The sequence below is a fragment of the Ostrea edulis genome, chromosome 3, assembly GCF_947568905.1.
Source record: "Ostrea edulis chromosome 3, xbOstEdul1.1, whole genome shotgun sequence".
In the NCBI taxonomy this organism is placed as follows: domain Eukaryota; kingdom Metazoa; phylum Mollusca; class Bivalvia; order Ostreida; family Ostreidae; genus Ostrea; species Ostrea edulis.
This window is the reverse complement of record NC_079166.1, coordinates 61,893,505-61,911,309: the sequence shown is the minus strand read 5'-3', so window position 1 is coordinate 61,911,309 and position 17,805 is coordinate 61,893,505. Positions and strand designations below refer to the sequence as shown.

General features: G+C 36.6%; 4 protein-coding genes across 4 annotated transcripts; 1 reads left to right on the top strand and 3 right to left on the bottom strand.

The window, feature by feature from the left end:
- Positions 1 to 416: 416 nt before the first annotated feature.
- LOC125675014 (uncharacterized) lies at positions 417 to 3,075 on the top strand. Its single transcript, XM_048912470.2, has 2 exons — positions 417 to 856; positions 1,123 to 3,075. Exon 2 carries the CDS (start codon positions 1,137 to 1,139, stop codon positions 2,757 to 2,759), a length of 1,623 nt encoding a protein of 540 aa, XP_048768427.2. The 5' UTR covers positions 417 to 856; positions 1,123 to 1,136; the 3' UTR covers positions 2,760 to 3,075.
- A 2,020-nt stretch (positions 3,076 to 5,095) lies between these two features.
- Positions 5,096 to 6,372, bottom strand: LOC130053611 (ryncolin-1-like). The gene is made up of 4 exons (XM_056160970.1): positions 6,369 to 6,372; positions 5,956 to 6,045; positions 5,682 to 5,846; positions 5,096 to 5,484 (listed from the first exon to the last, which is right to left on the bottom strand). Exons 1-4 carry the CDS (start codon positions 6,370 to 6,372, stop codon positions 5,243 to 5,245), a joined length of 501 nt encoding a protein of 166 aa, XP_056016945.1. The 3' UTR covers positions 5,096 to 5,242.
- A 291-nt stretch (positions 6,373 to 6,663) lies between these two features.
- LOC130053610 (fibroleukin-like) lies at positions 6,664 to 8,601 on the bottom strand. The gene is made up of 2 exons (XM_056160969.1): positions 8,185 to 8,601; positions 6,664 to 6,935 (listed from the first exon to the last, which is right to left on the bottom strand). The coding sequence occupies exons 1-2, from the start codon at positions 8,561 to 8,563 to the stop codon at positions 6,664 to 6,666; spliced, it is 651 nt and encodes a 216-aa protein (XP_056016944.1). The 5' UTR covers positions 8,564 to 8,601.
- Positions 8,602 to 9,900: 1,299 nt separating this feature from the next.
- Positions 9,901 to 15,966, bottom strand: LOC125676345 (microfibril-associated glycoprotein 4-like). Its single transcript, XM_056158441.1, has 5 exons — positions 15,582 to 15,966; positions 14,136 to 14,291; positions 13,376 to 13,462; positions 13,106 to 13,270; positions 9,901 to 10,904 (listed from the first exon to the last, which is right to left on the bottom strand). Exons 1-5 carry the CDS (start codon positions 15,958 to 15,960, stop codon positions 10,663 to 10,665), a joined length of 1,029 nt encoding a protein of 342 aa, XP_056014416.1. The 5' UTR covers positions 15,961 to 15,966; the 3' UTR covers positions 9,901 to 10,662.
- Between the last annotated feature and the right edge of the window lie 1,839 nt (positions 15,967 to 17,805).

Genomic DNA, 17,805 nt, shown 5'->3' with positions numbered 1-17,805 from the left:
AATGTTACACTGGAATATTGTGAACTTACAATTCAAATACGCTGCAGCAAAACGATTCCTGATTGGTCCTTGATTTTTTTATCAAGCTATATTGTTATTGGTCAAATATTTATTGAATTATTCATGAGACGGGGGTCAATAACATGGCCTCAAATACAATGCTGTCCGATCCTTCTCCAGTGTAACGGTTTGAGAAGACGTGATTTTAATTAGATTGTATCCATGTTATCTTGTACATATGCGACAGCCAAAATAAATAAATAAATAAAAGAAAAAACTCTCAAGGAAAACGTTCCCCCCCCCCCCCCAATTTCTTTTTATCTACGAATTTTTGAAAATTAATTTCATGTGTGAAATTTGAATAATCATGCAACCAACCAACCATAGTCAAAATGTCGAGATCACCAGTGTAGACAGGGTTTTAATATGTGTCGTAGTATCGGAAATTATGGTTCATTACATGGATATCTATATGAAACTGACTGCCACTATTTTGTTTCTTAGTCACAGTAATATTTCATCCCGTCGATACTTGATACAATATGAATAATGCTACTGTTTTGAAAAAGGAATGCCGTTAAACCGGAAGTGACCCCACATCCGGTCCCTGTGTCATGGCATTGTTTGAATACTGTTTTACTGGAGGAAATATACTACTTCAAAATAGGAAAAAACACTTACAAACTATGTGAAGTACATTCACCTTATATTTAAACGTTACTAAAATATATGTGCGCGTGACATGCCATACGCGTGACTTGCATCACATGGGTTGATCAAGGATGCACGTAGACTGCTTCAGACCAGTGATCAAGATTTTCAGTATCGAAAGCATAAACACGGTGATGTTGATAAGGTAAGACAGTGAAATTGCCATCTTCATTTCTAGATTCCTAGATGTTACGTTTATGCTCGTGTTAATTACGTTATCTCATAAAACGGGTGAATAATCTTAAATCACACTTTATAAATATCAAACAGATAACAAAATGATTCGAAGAAGTCTTGTTCCTATAACTTCATTCGTCTCTTTAAAAGAGAGAGGTAGGCATAGTTTAGGGGTATGTAGGACAGAGATTGATCTATGTCTCGGTAAAATGACTAAGACTTTTTTTTATATAGGATCTGTCTATGATATGGACGTAGTCCGTTGTGATGTGTGTTCCAACCAGGCAGATCTCTACTGTCGAAGCTGTGACGTCAAATTCTGTGGAGAATGCGCGGGGAAACACCTTAAAGATCAAATCACCAAAGTCCACGGTATTGTTCCATACTCAGACCGGTATTCCAAACCCCGCGTCTCGCAATGCTGCTGTCAAGAACAGGCGGAGTGCGTTCTGTTCTGCCAGAAGTGCAAGATCGCCATTTGCGGGAAATGTCTTTTGGGGGCGCACAAGGACCATGCTGTGTCCGACCTGTCCGAAGTATGCCAATTTCGACGTCAGGTCATCCAAAAAGACACGGGTTTTATCGAGAGCGTCCTCGTTAAAAGGGTTAGGAAATTCATCCACGAATTACAGAAAAAGAAAAATTGTCTCCAAAAAGATTATGAACCGTTGCTAAATAAGATACACATGCACGGCAAGAAATGGCATGATGTTGTTGATTATGTTGTCAGTCGCCATATTGATGTCGTCAATGGCATCATGCAACGTCACTTGTCGTCCATTAACAACAACATCGCGATGGCTCAGGAGTTTTTAGAAAGAGCAGAGAATATTGCAGTTGATAATTTTAGAATTTTGAAGACTAACAAAGCAGAACAAATTCTAAAATATGAAACAAGACTTGATGAATTCCAAACGGATCCTGATTACGAAGTATGCGAAATCCCAAATTTTATACCAAATCAACTTCACAATGAAGATGTGTTTATAAAATTTGGAGTCCTTGCAACAGGTTCTCAGAAGAAATATCAAATTGTATCCCGAGTTCAGGACAGAATGGCTCCACTCACTATAGGCAAGCACCCGTCATATGAAGTAATAAGAAGCGACTTTCGGTGCGACAATTTGGTGGCATGTGTCTCTAAGGATGACGTATGGGTCACGGGAAAAGACAAAACGATGAAGCATTTCAACAGCCATGGTGTTCTTTTAGAGAAAGTTGATACGCTGACGGGGAACTGGCCCAGCGATGTGTGCGTGACAGAGCAAGGGAATTTATTATATAGTGACTGGAACGATAATAGCGTGAATCTAGTAAATGGCGGGAAGGTGAAGAAACTGCTCACATTGGAGCGATGGAAGCCGTCAGGAATATGTGTTTCATCTAATGGCGAACTTCTGGTATGCATGCAGAGTCTTGATGAGTACGAGAGCAAGGTCGTTCGTGTTTCGAAGTCCACTGTAGTTCAGGAAATACAATACGATAACAATGATGAACTTTACAGTGGTGGGGGCTGTACGATGTTCATAGCCGAAAACAAGAACTTTGATATTTGTGTGTCTGATTTCAAAGCACGTCACGTGGTAGTCGTGAACCAACGGGGCAAGCTTCGGTTCAAGTACAACGGGAGAATGTATACGGATGGCGGCAAATTCTCGCCTTATGCCATCGACACAGATGAAATGGCCAGAATTTTTGTCGTAGATAGCGGAAATCGTTCTATTCACGTCACTGACGTGGACGGTCACTTTCTGTCTTACATCACCGAATGCGGAAGTAGTGAACCTATGGGACTGAGCATTAAAGATGGCGCCGTTTTCGTTGGAAGTGGCAATAGTGACACTGTTTCCTGTTTTAGGTACAGCTCTTAAGCAGAGATATCATAGTGTGTCTTTTTTTTGGTGAAAATGCATACGTGAACAAAAATGGTTTTTAATTCGGACAAGTTTTTCACTGTCTGTTAATAATGTAAGCCTCGTGGTTTATGGCGTAAGCTATCATCGAGAAATATTTAACCGGTTGTCATCGAAAAGAACAACTCTCTCATCCGACATGAATTACTGCATTTTATTGATCTCTACAAAGCTGGACCCAACCAGTCATATGTTACATCTGTTGACGAAGTTAATGTCTAATCAATAAATATATATTTTGCCTGTTAAACAAAACAACCAATGTGATCTTTAATTGAAGTTTTGCTGCTTTAACAATAAATGATATTGATTGGATGAAAAAAAAAGAAAGAAACAAAAACAAAAAAACTGGAAGTCCCACGTACCCTACCAGAGTGTCAAATGTGCCTTGGTTGTAGGTGTGTTTGTTGGTTCTGTAATGTTATGAAGAACTATTTACATTTCCAATGATTTTGCCTTTAACATCTCTACCAATTGTAGTCATGAATGCGCAACAGTTGTGTGAACAAAGCGCGTATGAATCTTGATAAATATAGCACATTTATTCTAATGCCTGGGAATTCCGACAGAAATGCAAGTAGAATGTAAATATAAGAAGCAAACTTCATTTTTGTAAATACAGGAGGGAATAAACTGCGACGTTTCATGCCGGCACATCATGACGTCACACCATGACGTATGCCGGGGTAAAGCGTCACAGTTCATTCCCTCATGCATTTACAAAAAAAAAGAAAGCTATTTTTTTCAAAAGTGAATATTTACTGAAAGTGATGCTATACTGCTAAAGCCTTGTGAGATTTTCTCTGACCCACACAAGGCAATTGTATTGCTTGGGGTCGAATTTTACTCTTTAATAGTAAATTCGACCCCAGACACAATTATATCGCTCGGGTTTGAAGTACCTATTAAAGAGCAGTAATTTAATCTAAGCGATATAATTGCCTGTTTTCCAGCCTAATCTATTTTTAGGGTCAGAGTGAGGATATGGGAAAAGAGTACCAATTCATTTCCCATAGACCTCAATGCTAACCTTTGGCCCTCTCACTAATTAACTATATCAATTTTAAACAAATGACCGCAAACATTTCAAAGTTCATTCCAAGTGTTGATAAAAAAAAAAACCGACAAAAAATATATAGGGTCCCGTGCCTTTTAAGTTTTATAGGCCATATTTGTACTTTTTTACAACACCTAGCAATCTGCAGTAAATTATACACACTTCATTTTAAGCACACCCCTACCATGGTAATTTCCTCAGTCATTTCTCGATTTTGTGCGATAATTTTTCATCCTGACAATTAATTTGAATCTCTATAATATTTCTTTCAATTCCAAATAATTTCGCTCTTGATATTAGCCAATCACGGAACACCTAGACATTTATACCTCCGCTCAATCTTGGGTAAACTGCGTCCGGGTTACGCATACGGGGGTCTGGTACTCTCATTCCATATGTGCATGTAATCTGTGGTTCCAGAACTGTGGCTCTCTGAGCAAAGAGAGGGGATAGACCAGGGAGATATATCCCAGAAAATTTCTTTTCCTCAGAGATCTACGGTTGCGTAAAAAATTCTAATAGAGATGCCAACGTCGCTAAATACTAAATATTAATTAGCATCCAATCCCCAAATTATTCTATTCAATATCACATCAAAGAACTTTATGTTCTGCGGTCATGAAGTGTCCTTTTTGTGCATATTGAGTACTTCAGAGCATATAACAAATATAATTGGTGATTATTGCCACCACAAATACGTGTTCTGCCTGATACAGTATTGGAAGGGTGTTTAACAATATTACTACCAAACATAGAATCTCCCCGCAACAATGTACAATCATTTATCAGAGAATTAACACACCATAGATTACAGTCATGTGTAACCATAGTGATATTAGATATATCTATCAAGTGGCCTTTACCTCTAACGTTGAAATTTTATAGGGTTTGACAAGTACACAAAATGAACATGTATACAAACTTCCACAATATTTAATGAGTTCCTATGCGTCCTTGACCTTTGACAGAACGTCTCAGTTATTGAGAAGACTTTTGAATGACCCCACCCTATTTTTGCCTTTTTGTGATTATCTCCCCTTTGAAAAGGGCACGGTCCTTCATTTGAACAAGTTTGAATAGCCTTTAACCAAGGATGATCTGTACCAAGTCTGATTGACGAAGTGGTTCTGGAGAAGAAAATGTGAAAAGTTTACGGACAGATGACAGACAAAAGGCAATCAGAAAAGCTCACTTGGGCTTTCAGTTCAGGTGAGCTAAAAATAACAAAATAAATTAATTCAGATGAAAAATTTTAATTGCACATTTTTCTGTACATTGATATACCGGTATCAAAATGTTTATCTTTCCAAGCTAAAGGCCGCGCACATCGTCAAGAATATTTCACGTGTTCTTCCATGGTAATACAGCATATAATTCAATGTTTTCAGGGTCGGATCATCATGACAGTGGTCTTCAAAGCCTCGTATCTTCCCAACCACGAACTCCAGGATGGGTACGCGCCACCCACTGCACTAGAATTAGTATACTGCCCGTTTAGATTGCTATAATGACATGACTCGTACCACCATCCACCAAAATATAAATTGGAACAGCTACTTCCGGAATTGTCATTGTCGCGGTCCTTGGTGGAAAATTTGTATCCGTTATGACCACTCAGAGAGTCTCCTGAAAGACAATGGGATGTATTTGGTAATAACAGGTCCACTGACGTCACATCGGATACGTGATCTCCTTAAGTTATACTTAGGTCAAAATATAACGAATCATTCAAATAAAGAATTACACGTACACTCTTGTTCTAAGTGTCATACAATATCCGAAACCGGTATGACCTCCGGATAATAAGTTTAGACTGTACTCACCAATTGTTCCGGAATAGCCCGATAATATCAGCTTATAACCCAGGCGTTCGTTACCAACGTAGAAGGATGAGTATTTAGCATAACCTCTGTTTCCGTTAAACCTCTGTAAGTCCACACGCAACCCTTGGTGACGGTCCTTCGTCAGTGCATGAATCACGTCATTTCCTAGAAATTCATACATTAGTTAACTTAATAACTACCTGTTTTATTTTAGACACACCCCTGTGATATTTACATATTCGGGAAAAAGAATGTTGCATATCATTAAATATACCTATCCAGTAGTTCTTGGTCGGTTTTCCAAATCCTTCTTTATATTCCTTCCAAGTTCTGTAGAAATCAGTGGTACCGTTCGCTGTATAACCTTAATGTTTATCAAAATATTTATCTGACACAATTAAGTGGAAACTTTTCATTTGATAGATATGACGTGACGCCATTCATGTCCTGTATTTTAAGACAAACTGATATTCGACTAGAGGTTTGTAAGCTAGAGGTCAATCATATAACATATTAGCAATTAGACTGAAAATAAAATTCCTTCTTTCTTTTTCTCTCTAAAGAAGTATCCAAATGTATTTTGGGGGACCTAATAGACTGCTTAAAAAACGTAAACATTTAATTAAAATCTAAGAGATTCCTTATACCAATATGTATTTTTCGTACTTTAATTATTTTGTGACAAACCCATGACGATATTCGCCACAATTTTGCACAGTTTTTGTAATTTTTGGATTTCTTGAACGAAAAACGTTATATATCACGTGCTTGTAGAAATTTCTACCAACATATATATTTGAAGGATACACTTATAGTAGAAATATGAATCTTGTTTACGAATTCGCTAGATATACATAATTGTGGAAAGGAATACATTCGAAAATATACACTTTTCCAGTAAAATTTTGAAAAGTTTAACATTTATGGCATCATATAATACAGCTGCCAGCATTTTCCTAAAGGTAACATTTATCAACACTTTTCATAAAAAAAAATATGAGTAAGCATAGAATGTCATCTTAGTGGACCAAATCAGGTCCTTATCAGACAAAGTCCTTTGCCGATATTTACAAAACAGAAATAGAGAATATCCATCACTCACTGTCCAGCCTCCTCCTTCTGTTGTCATGTCGCAATAAACTTCCGCCTTCGTGTTGAACTCTGGGTAAATCGTGTACACTCCATTTTTGCCACGTGTTTTGGGGTTATGTTTCAAAATGGAGGCGCAATCCTTGAGAGAAAGTCTCTTCATTACTGAAAAATTAAAGGTTAATTCATATCCATAACAACTGTAATGCTGTAAAATGGTTATCATGCACATACAGAATTTGCTTAAAATTGGGAATTCATCGCATTGGCGGATCCAGAGAATGAGACCCCCTAAAACTGTTGATTTCTGAATAAATAAGACGTACCAACCCCCCCCCCCCCACACCCCCCCCCCCCCCCACACACACCTAACCCGGACGCAGTTTACCTCAAGATTGAGCGGCGGTATAAATGTCTAGGTGTTGCGTGATTGGCTAATATCAAGAGTGACATTATTTGGAATTGAAAGAAATATTATAGAGATTCAAATTAATTGTCAGGATGAAAAATTATCGCACAAACTCGAGAAATGACTGAGGAAATTACCATGGTAGGGGTGTGTTTAAAATGAAGTGTGTATAATTTACTGCATATTGCTATGTGTTGTAAAAAATTACAAATATGGCGTATAAAAGGCACGGGACCCTATATAATTTTTGTCGTTTTTTATCAACACTTAGAATGAATTTTGAAATGTTTGCGATCATTTGTTTAAAATTAATATAGTTAATTAGTGAGATGGCCAAAGGTTAGCATTGAGGTCTATGGGAAATGAATTGGTACTCTTTTCCCTGAAGCGATCTGGCCTCAGATATTCGACACATCATAAGACAGTCTGATTAAAATCACCCCCTCCTCCTGAGTGTAAGGAGGAGGGGGGTGGTTTTAATCAGACTGATCATAAGATAGAGATAAGGAAAGAATGGTAAAGTCACGTGACTTTCTGCTTACCATAGTGAGTCAGAAACGAAAGAGACGTACAACTTACGATTATAATAGGTTGATTTCAGCCTCGTATAATATACACACGCATGTTTCTCGTCATTAATATTCACTCATGTAACTGTGTGGTGGCAGATCCAGAATTTTTTCAGGAGGAGGGGCAGTGGCGTAGCTACACTGTAGCACTGTATGCACGTGCTTACAAATATTTTCGTAAAAATTTTATTAGTTATTACGAAAAATGTTCTCAAATCTAGCTACGCCACTGAGGGTTGGGGGGGGGGGATTGCGATCCAAGGTTTGTAAGTTTTCCGCCCAGGAAAGGGGTGCGTGGGTTGAGAGCCCCAGACTTGCAAAAATGTAGCTCTTTTAAAATTTATGCTCAACCAAAAAAAGGGTGGGTAGGTGCAATATCCGTAGCCCCTCCCCCTTTGAATCCGCCATTGCTGCGTGGTTATATACATGTACTTACTCTCATCCGTTTTCATAACCCCAGAGCAGGTACTCTTTAGATGCTTCAATGAAACATTAAGCCGCCGGTGCCCCTCTCTCAGATTTTTATTTGCCTTTCTAAGATAGGACACTTCTTTAGAAAGTTGGACAATCTTTTTCTTCAGAAATTTGATGTCAGTTTTAATTTCCGTGAAGCCCAACATCAATTCTTGCATTTTCGTCACCATTGGAAACCCGCACACAAAGGTACCATCTGTCGATATCTTCTCGGACGATACACTCATTAAATTGAAAATCGCCATCGAGACAAGCATTAGGAACTGTGCAACTCGCCACTTGATTTTGTTCATGTTGTCTTTACTGAATGAAATGTAAGTTTTCAAATGCGTGTAGAACATTTTGATTATTTTATATATACTGTAATTATATACTAGTATATCAGTTTTCAATATTGCGTGTTAATTTTTCATTAAAGGCCATTCGAGGACGATACTACATGCGAAACACCAATATGTTGCACTCGTATTATTTGATGGAAATAAGAACAAACGGGTCGTGTCTTAACCAAATACTGACTACCATTTTAGCGCATACTCTCTCTCTCTCTCTCTCTCTCTCTCTCTCTCTCTCTGCGGTTATTTCAATAGAACAGAACGACAACACGTATTGGCAGTCTTTGTCATGGCTTTACTTAATAAAAACATATTTCCAATTCAACGACAATGTTCATATCAATACAAAACATCAGTATGTACATGTATATCAAATAATGAAATGCATGATCTACAACGACTTTTGGATAGTTATGTTGTAGCATCAATAGTCCATCCATGTTTCGGTCAATCATTCAATAATTCACTCAATATTTTCAATCAACCCAACAATGTATCAATCAATCAATCAATATATCAATCAAGTATTTCAATCTGTCGATCAATTATTCAATGTCAATGAAAATTATTGGACACGGACCTGGAATGAAACAAAATCTGTGGCAGGCTTAGCAAAATTTGGCCATATGTCTTCATGTATGTATAAGAAATGTTAACATACAGAAAGACATCCGCCACGAGCGGGCAAAATTTTGCTCGACCCATGACAGGGAGACTGCTTATCAATTAGTTGTGTGGTTAAGGAACTATTCTGGACGATGCTGAGTAATCCATCCCCGATGGTGTTTAAAGAGATAACCTGAGCATTATCAGACAAACGCGTACCGTCTCTGTAAAACTCACAGGGGCTAAGCCCGTTTTGGGCCCGAACTCTGTGATACCATAAATATAAAGATATATTTATGGTATCACAGAGTTTGGGCCCAAAACGGGCTTAGCCCCTGTGGTAAACTGGGTATTTTATGTATGCTCCAATACGTGCTGTTACAAATGGAGATAAAGATTTGTTCATTCTCTTACGTGCTTTGTCGGCTGCAATGTTTAAGAACATAATATGTCTACAGTAACGCCTGGGAAAAATTTGGGACCATGCATATGAAAAAGGACTAAGCAATTAGCGCATGCGCACTATTCATATACTGATATGCATATTACTATTTGCACTGGGTTGACCTAGATTGTTCTAGAGAAGTGATGTTTATTTCATTGACACTTGTGGCCGAGATTGTTCTAGACCTCATGTTATTTTTAGTAGAAAGATGACGGAATGGTTGTAATATTGTCTTTCAAGATTGTACTAGAAAATTCATCCCTATTATATATACACTGAAATTCTTATGATAAAAAAACCTCTGGTTAGACACTTTTTGTGCATTTTGGATTATTATCCTGGGAACTAGGATTTTGGAATCACTATTTTTTGTGTGTGTAGATTCTGTTTGGATTTATTGTTCAACTACCGAAAGTTAGTATTTTGCTGTTGATACAATTTTCTTTTAATTATTAATTGTAAATAGATATTATCAATTGTTTAATTGTGTTTTGTTAGTAAATCCTGCTGCGCTATATTAAGGCTTTGTTCCGACCTATAACATTATACAGGGATCAGAAAAGCAAGTGTCATAACAGGTATTCGGGGGATATTGTCAAAATTGATGGCAAGAGTTATGATTCTTTGCCTGAACAACAAAACTTGTTCTGCTCATTTCAATAACAAACTTCCACAATTTTTAATGAGTTCCTATGCACCTTTGACCGAACATATCAATTTCCCCTCTGAAGGGGGTATGGTCCTTCATTTTTTTTTGGGGGGGGGTCTTTCTTTTCAATTTAATCCCCTTTACCCAAGGATGATTTGTACCAAGTTTAATTGAAATTGACGCAGTGGTTCTGGAGAAGATAAAAATGGGAAACGTTTACGGACAGATAAAAGGTGATCTGAAAAGCCTCCTTGAGCTTTCATCTCGGGTGAGCTAAAATTAACATAACACATTTATTCAGATAAGAATTTAATTCCACATTTTTTCGTACATGGATGCACCGATATCAAACAGTTAGCCAAAGGTCGCGCTCATCATGGTGTTGCAGCATATAATTTAATGTTTTCAGGATCGTATCATCATGACAGTTGTCTTCAAAGCCTCGTTTCTCCCCAGCCACTTACTCCAGGTCGGATACATGTCGCCCACTCTTCTAGAATTAGTATACTGTCCGTTTAGATTGCTGTAATGACATTTTCGGTACCACCATCCACCAAAATATAAATTGGAACAGCTACCACCGTAAATGTCATTGTCGCGGTCCTTGGTGGAGAATTTGTATCCGTTATGACCACTCAGAGCGTCTCCTGAAAGACGATTTGATGTATTTGGTAACGACAGTTACGTTATCTACTTAAGATAAATCCACACTCGCAGTTTTATCTGATACAAGTCTTAAAAGTGTATTTATTACCATTCATTAGAGTTAAAACTAACAAATTATCAAATAAAATGCATAGGTCATCACACTATTATACATGCGAGACGTACATAAACAGAATCATATATCATCGACAGACAATTGGAAAGAGGGATAGCGCTTTTGCTGACGAAACGGCCGTTTAGCATTACTGACATTTATACGAGTCGTTCTTTAATTTCAAAATTAAGGATTATCTCCCTCATGCATAGCTCTTATCCTTGGACGAATTTGGCTCCACCTTTTTGGCACGCTGTTTTTGGCTATATTTAGCTCTAAAACTTCATAGTTATTTCGGATTTCAAACATTTCGGTTGAGCATCACTGAAGAGACATTATTTGTCGAAATGCGCATCTGGTGCATCAAAATTGGTACCGTATAAGTTTTTACTTTAATCAATAAACCAAGTTCCTAGGTGGAATGATGAAGAGTACAAAATTTTCACAAGTGCATTCATATCACACAACAACCGTTTTACATATGGCATTACTTAGCTCACTGTCTTTTTCTGACATGGCTGCAGCACCTTTAGCAGATTTAATCAGTTCATTTGCCTTTAGTTGATAATTCGAGTGTTTAGCTTTGCCTAAATATTATATGATAGTTGCTACACAATGGCTTATTTACCTTTGAGAAGTCAGACTGTATAACAGTTATTTTCCTCCCTTGACCTATTTTTAATTATTATATGATGTACATTTGTGCCCCTTTCTTGTAGTATATGTTTAGCATTTCGTCAGCCACATTACGGTTTGAAAATCCTGTGCACACAGGAACAGATTAAACAAACGGTACTACAGTGATCTCAGAATAACTTCCTTTACTTTGAGTTGTAACTTGTGAAGTTATGACGATCGAAAATGACTAATATTTGTTAAAACATATGTATCACATTTATACCCCCCCCCCCCAAAGAAAACGCCCCCCCCCCCCCAAAAAAAAATGAAAGCAAAAAAAAATAAATAAATAAATTGGGGAAATATTGGACTTGAACTCGGATGGTATGCATTATGTGTAAGATTACCGAGCACCTTAACCACTAGGCCACCCAGGCATTTAAGTTTAAAGGTTTAACGTTTGACAGGCTGCTAAATCTCAAGGTAAATTTTGAGAACGATTTTTAAAAAATATTTTAGCCATTTTCAACAAGAGGGCCTCCTTAAACCAAATTTCCTCAAACGGATTTATCTACAGTCATACTCAAGTAGAACATTTTCAGTGTTCTATTTCTGGTTTAGGGTGGCCTTTTGCAACAGTTTGCAATTTTTTAGGCCCATTACGTCACATTTACTAAATACTCTATATAATCACGGTGATGTTTATGCTTATCAAATAAAGATACTATCAACATATAGATATCTTTATTAAGTAATTTGGGTAAACAGAAGTATGTACTGACATCGTATAGCAGAATATTTGTAAAAAATGATATTCAGGAAAAAGTAGTTATGTAGGCGAAATTGCATACCAAGTGTGCTATACTTCTTTCCTTAAACAGCGTTATAAAAATTTCATACAAACTGGTTATGACGATTTAACAGCATTCATAACGATTTCATGAAACCGTATCTTCACAAAAATACACAAAATGTCTGTAAAAATAAATGAAATCTATCACATAATAGACTTGATAGAGAAATCAATAAAAACAGAGTTATTGCCCTTGGATTCAATATTTTAAAACGTACCATTGATTATTCATCAATAACTTATACTTTTGAAATAGTTTATTTTTAACAAGATTTTTTTTTACAATAACTATCGGAAAAGACTCTGGAAAAAAAAATAGCCCTGCTAATCTCGAACCCGCGATCTACAGTTCAGCTGACGTGCTAACCTACCTAGCTACTCTGCTGGGTAATCTTATTTAAAATGAATAAACAAATATTGCTGATATTTATATTTTCAATCATGTTTCAAAATGAAGTCAGCCATTATGAGGATGTAGCACACCTCCTTAAGTTACGATCAAGTCAAAATACAACGATTCATTCAAATAAAGAATTACACGTACACTCTTGTTCTAAGTGTCATACAATATCCGAAACCTGTATGACCTCCGGATAATAAGTTTAGACTGTACTCACCAATTGTTCCGGAATAGCCCGATAATATCAGCTTATAACCCAGGCGTTCGTTACCAACGTAGAAGGCTGAGTATTTAGCATAACCTCTGTTTCCGTTAAACCTCTGTAAGTCCACACGCAACCCTTGGTGACGGTCCTTCGTCAATGCGTGAATCACGTCATTTCCTAGAAATTCATACATTAGTTAACTTAATAACAGCCTGCTCCATCTTAGACCCACCCCCTTGTGATATTTCCATATTCGCTTATCTTGCATATCATAAAATATACCTATCCAGTAGTTCTTGGTCGGTTTTCCAAATCCTTCTTTATATTCCTTCCAAGTTCTGTAGAAATCGGTGGAACCGTCGACTCTTTCTGTATAACCTTAAAGTTTATCAAAATATTTATCTGACAAAATTAAGTGGGAACTTTTCATTTATAAATATTACGCGATGCCGCTCATGTCCTGTAAATCCTGTTAAATTCTACAACGAAATTCACCGTGAGGTTTTTACGGCTAGAGTTACATAATTCGTCTGAAAATAACATTACTTCCTCTTTTTTCTTTAACGAAGTACCCAATAGTATATTTTGAGGGACATGGCTCCTATAAAAAAAAACCGTAAAAATTCAAGTGAAATTTAGGAGCTCTCTAATATATACTAATATGCATTTTTCATACTTTAATTATTTTATGACAAAGTCATGAAGCATTCACCACGATTTCAAGCAGTTTTTGTAATTTTTGGATATCTTGTCCGAAAAACGTCACATATTATGTGCTTGCTGTTAAAAACAATGTTATATCAAAAACATATCTAGATCGAAAATATGCTCCTTTTCAGTAAAATTTTGAAAACTCTTACATTTATGACATATGTTACGACTTCCAGTATGTTTTTTTTTCTAAAAGTAACATTAACCTATACTTTTTATTAGAAAAAAAAATAGTAAATATAAAACGTCATCTTAGTGGGTCAAATCAGGTCCTTATGATACATAATTCATTGTCAATATTTACAAAACAGAAATAGAGAGTATCCTTCACTTACTGTCCAGCCTCCTCCTTCTGTTGTCATGTCGCAATAAACTTCCGCCTTCGTGTTGAACTCTGGGTAAATCGTGTACACTCCATTTTTGCCACGTGTTTTGGGGTTATGTTTCAAAATGGAGGCGCAATCCTTGAGAGAAAGTCTCTTCATTACTGAAAAATAAAAGATTAATTCATCTCCACAACAACTGTAATGCTGTAAAATGGTTACCATGCACATACAGATTTTGCTTAAAATTAGGAAGTCATTGCAGTGGTGGGTTCAGAAATTTCTGGACGTTGGTGGGGGTGTAAACGGCTGGCGTAGCCCTGGTGGGGGCCCAGGAGTGAGACCCCTAATAACTGTTGATTTTTGACTAAATAAGACGTACGTATATATATTTTAGTATTTGGCAACATATTTCTATGAAAAATGGATCATATTTGTGAAAGGAGAGGGTGTGCCTAGCTGGATCCGCCACGAATTTGAACTCAGTTTGTGTTCTATTTTCTTGAAGCGATCTGACCTCAGATAAGATAAAGATAAGGAAAGTATGGTAAATTATCACGCCTCAGACAAAATTGTTGTTGGTCAGATCTTGGTCACATGACGTCGTGAAAAAAACCGTACCTACATTTAATGTAGCCTGGTACCCGAGGTCTTCCGATGTTCAATGAACGTTCTTTGAACCAATCTCTCACCAGAGGGCGCATTACGCTGCGCTACAACACCTCTGTCAACGTCTAAATGTCAAGATTCTTGGCAAAACTTACCTATACCTATAGCATCATGGATAATAATTTTATAAGTTTAAGTTTTATGCTTTAAATCTTTAAGTAGGTTCACAAAAACAACGAATTCCATGATTATACTAGTATTATTGAATGAATGAATATTTATATAAACCTTCTAATTCGCTCAGGTGTCTCATATTTACCATCGTCTGATTTTAAAAAAATTCAGAGAAGTGTTTGATTTGCTCAGATATTATCATTACAGTTCGATATGCTAAGTTAGTTTTTGTAATGTTTTGATATAACTTTTTAGACGTTGACAGAGGTATTAGTGGAGCGTAGCGGGAACGATAACTCTGGGTAGAGATTGTCTTTGACCATCGGACAATCGGAACTCCTCGAATGTCTCGCGCACTTGATGTCAAGTACGCGAGACATTCGAGGAGTTCCGATTGAACATCGGAAGGCCTTGGGTACCCGGCTAAAACTCAATCGGAACACGCTCGGCCTTTTAAAAAAAATTGATGGTTACGGAAATGGGGTGGTTGCGATCCAATGTTTGTAACATTCCCGCCCAGGAAAGGGGTGCGTGGGTTGAGAGCCCCAGACTAGCAAAAACGTAGCTCTTAAAATTCATGTTCAACCAAAAAGAGGGTGGGTGGGTGCAATATCCGTAGCTACTCCCCCTCTGGATCCACCACTGCTGCATGGTTAGATACATGTACTTACTCTCATCCGTTTTCATAACCCCAGAGCAGGTACTCTTTAGATGCTTCAATGAAACATTAAGCCGTCGGTGCCCCTCTCTCAGATTTTTATTTGCCTTTCTAAGATAGGACACTTCTTTAGACAGGTGGACAATCTTTTTCTTCAGAAATTTGATGTCAATTTTCATTTCCGTGAAGCCCAACATCAATTCTTGCATTTTCGTCACCATTGGAAAACCGCACACAAAGGTATCATCTGTCGATATCTTCTCGGACGATACACTCATTAAATTGAAAATCGCCATCGAGACAAGCATTAGGAACTGTGCAACTCGCCACTTGATTTTGTTCATGTTGTCTTTACTGAATGAAATGTAAGTTTTCAAATGCGTGTAGAACATTTCGATTGTTTTATATATACTGTAATTATATACTAGTATATCAGTTTTCAATATTGCGTGTTAATTTTTCATCAAAGTTCATTCGAGGACGATACTACATGCGAAACACCAATATGTTGCACTTGTATTATTTGATGGAAATAAGAACAAACGGGTCGTGTCTTAACCAAATACTGATTACCATTTTAGAGCATTCTCTCTCTCTCTCTCTCTCTCTCTCTCTCTCTCTCTCAACATTGAAAAGGCCACGACACTGTTGATTATTTAAAACATAAACAAATATCACACACCAAGAAAAAACGACAAATATTAATAATCTACATTGTTAACAAGAATGATACATGCGAAAATTTGTATTTATATTCAATTATCTTGCTACATGCATTCATATCAGTGCTCGAGCTGGGCTTCGCCATTTTCGCCAATGGCGAATTTTTTTTCAAAAATGGCGAAAAAAAATTGAAAGTGGCGAAAATCCCTTTTTGCAATAAATTGTATTTTTAATCCTTTGTCAGTGACACATTATCGCCTGTTTGTTTATGCAGTCAAAATCTGTTTATTCAGTCAACGCGTGCGACCGGAAATCTCGCATCGCTCCAGTGCACACAGAGCTGGTCACAGCCTCCGGTAATTTATGGCTGCAAAAAAGTCGGTGATTATGTAATAAAGTACATCGGACAGCTGTTTACCTTGCTGTGGTCAATTGTTTAACATTTAAAGTCTTATTCATTATCATGTTATCATCTCCACATTAATGTCAATTCTTAACCAGAGAACCGACCGGTAATTAAATTGGCCGTATTATTGTGTATAATGTATATCTGAATACATGTACATCAATTGTTTGTTTTTGCGGCCAAACTCGTTGATTACAAGATTTTGATTTTGATGTGTTTGATTTTAGTTCAAATATTTCATAAACAATGCGGTCGGTCACCATTGATATAGACATAGCAATTTTAATAAATAATTTTCTTTGAAGTTTGGTGTGCAACAGTATAAAAATGCTAATCTCATAAGACTATGCACCCCATTCTATTTTGACACTAAACTTGTAGCTTCTGACCCTAGTCAGTCTAAAATTAAAAAAATATCTATGTTTGGCTTTACAGTCAACCCCACCTCCTCAAACATCTGATTCTGTCCAAATTGCAAAATCTTCCATACAAAAACGGAAATTTAATAGGGAATGGTTGAGATACGACTCTAAATTGGGCTTAATGTTTTGTGACATCTGCATTTCGGCCAATATACACAATGTTTTCACTGAGGGGTGTAGCATCATGAAGTTTATATTTATGTGATTTATTATCTGAATTTTGATTTCCATAATAGAATTTATCAAACAAATCAACTTCTTATTATTTCAGAAAGAAATGTTTAGGTATGGTAGCTGGATATGATTAAGTAATGTAACTGATTCAAAATGCTAAAATAAGTGTAATGAATAAAATAATATATAATATGATGGAAATAATTGTAAAGCATGTGATTATTTGTGCCGCGCCACTCCCCGAAAAAGTGGCGAAAGGGAATTCTGGTCCAGTGGGAGCACTGATATTTCATATTAGATAAATCTTGATTTATATTCGATAATCTTGATATTTATATTCAATAATTATAAATCAAAATTTTCGCATATAATTATCAAGATTATCGAATACAAATCAAGATTTATTGCTTATACATGTAAATCAAATTTTCGCACATAAATATTAAGATCATCGAATATAAATCAAAATGTTCGCATATCAACATCAAGACTTTTGAATATATATCAAACTCTTCGCATATAAATACCAAGATTATCTACATGTAATACAAAGCAAGATTTTCGCATGTGAA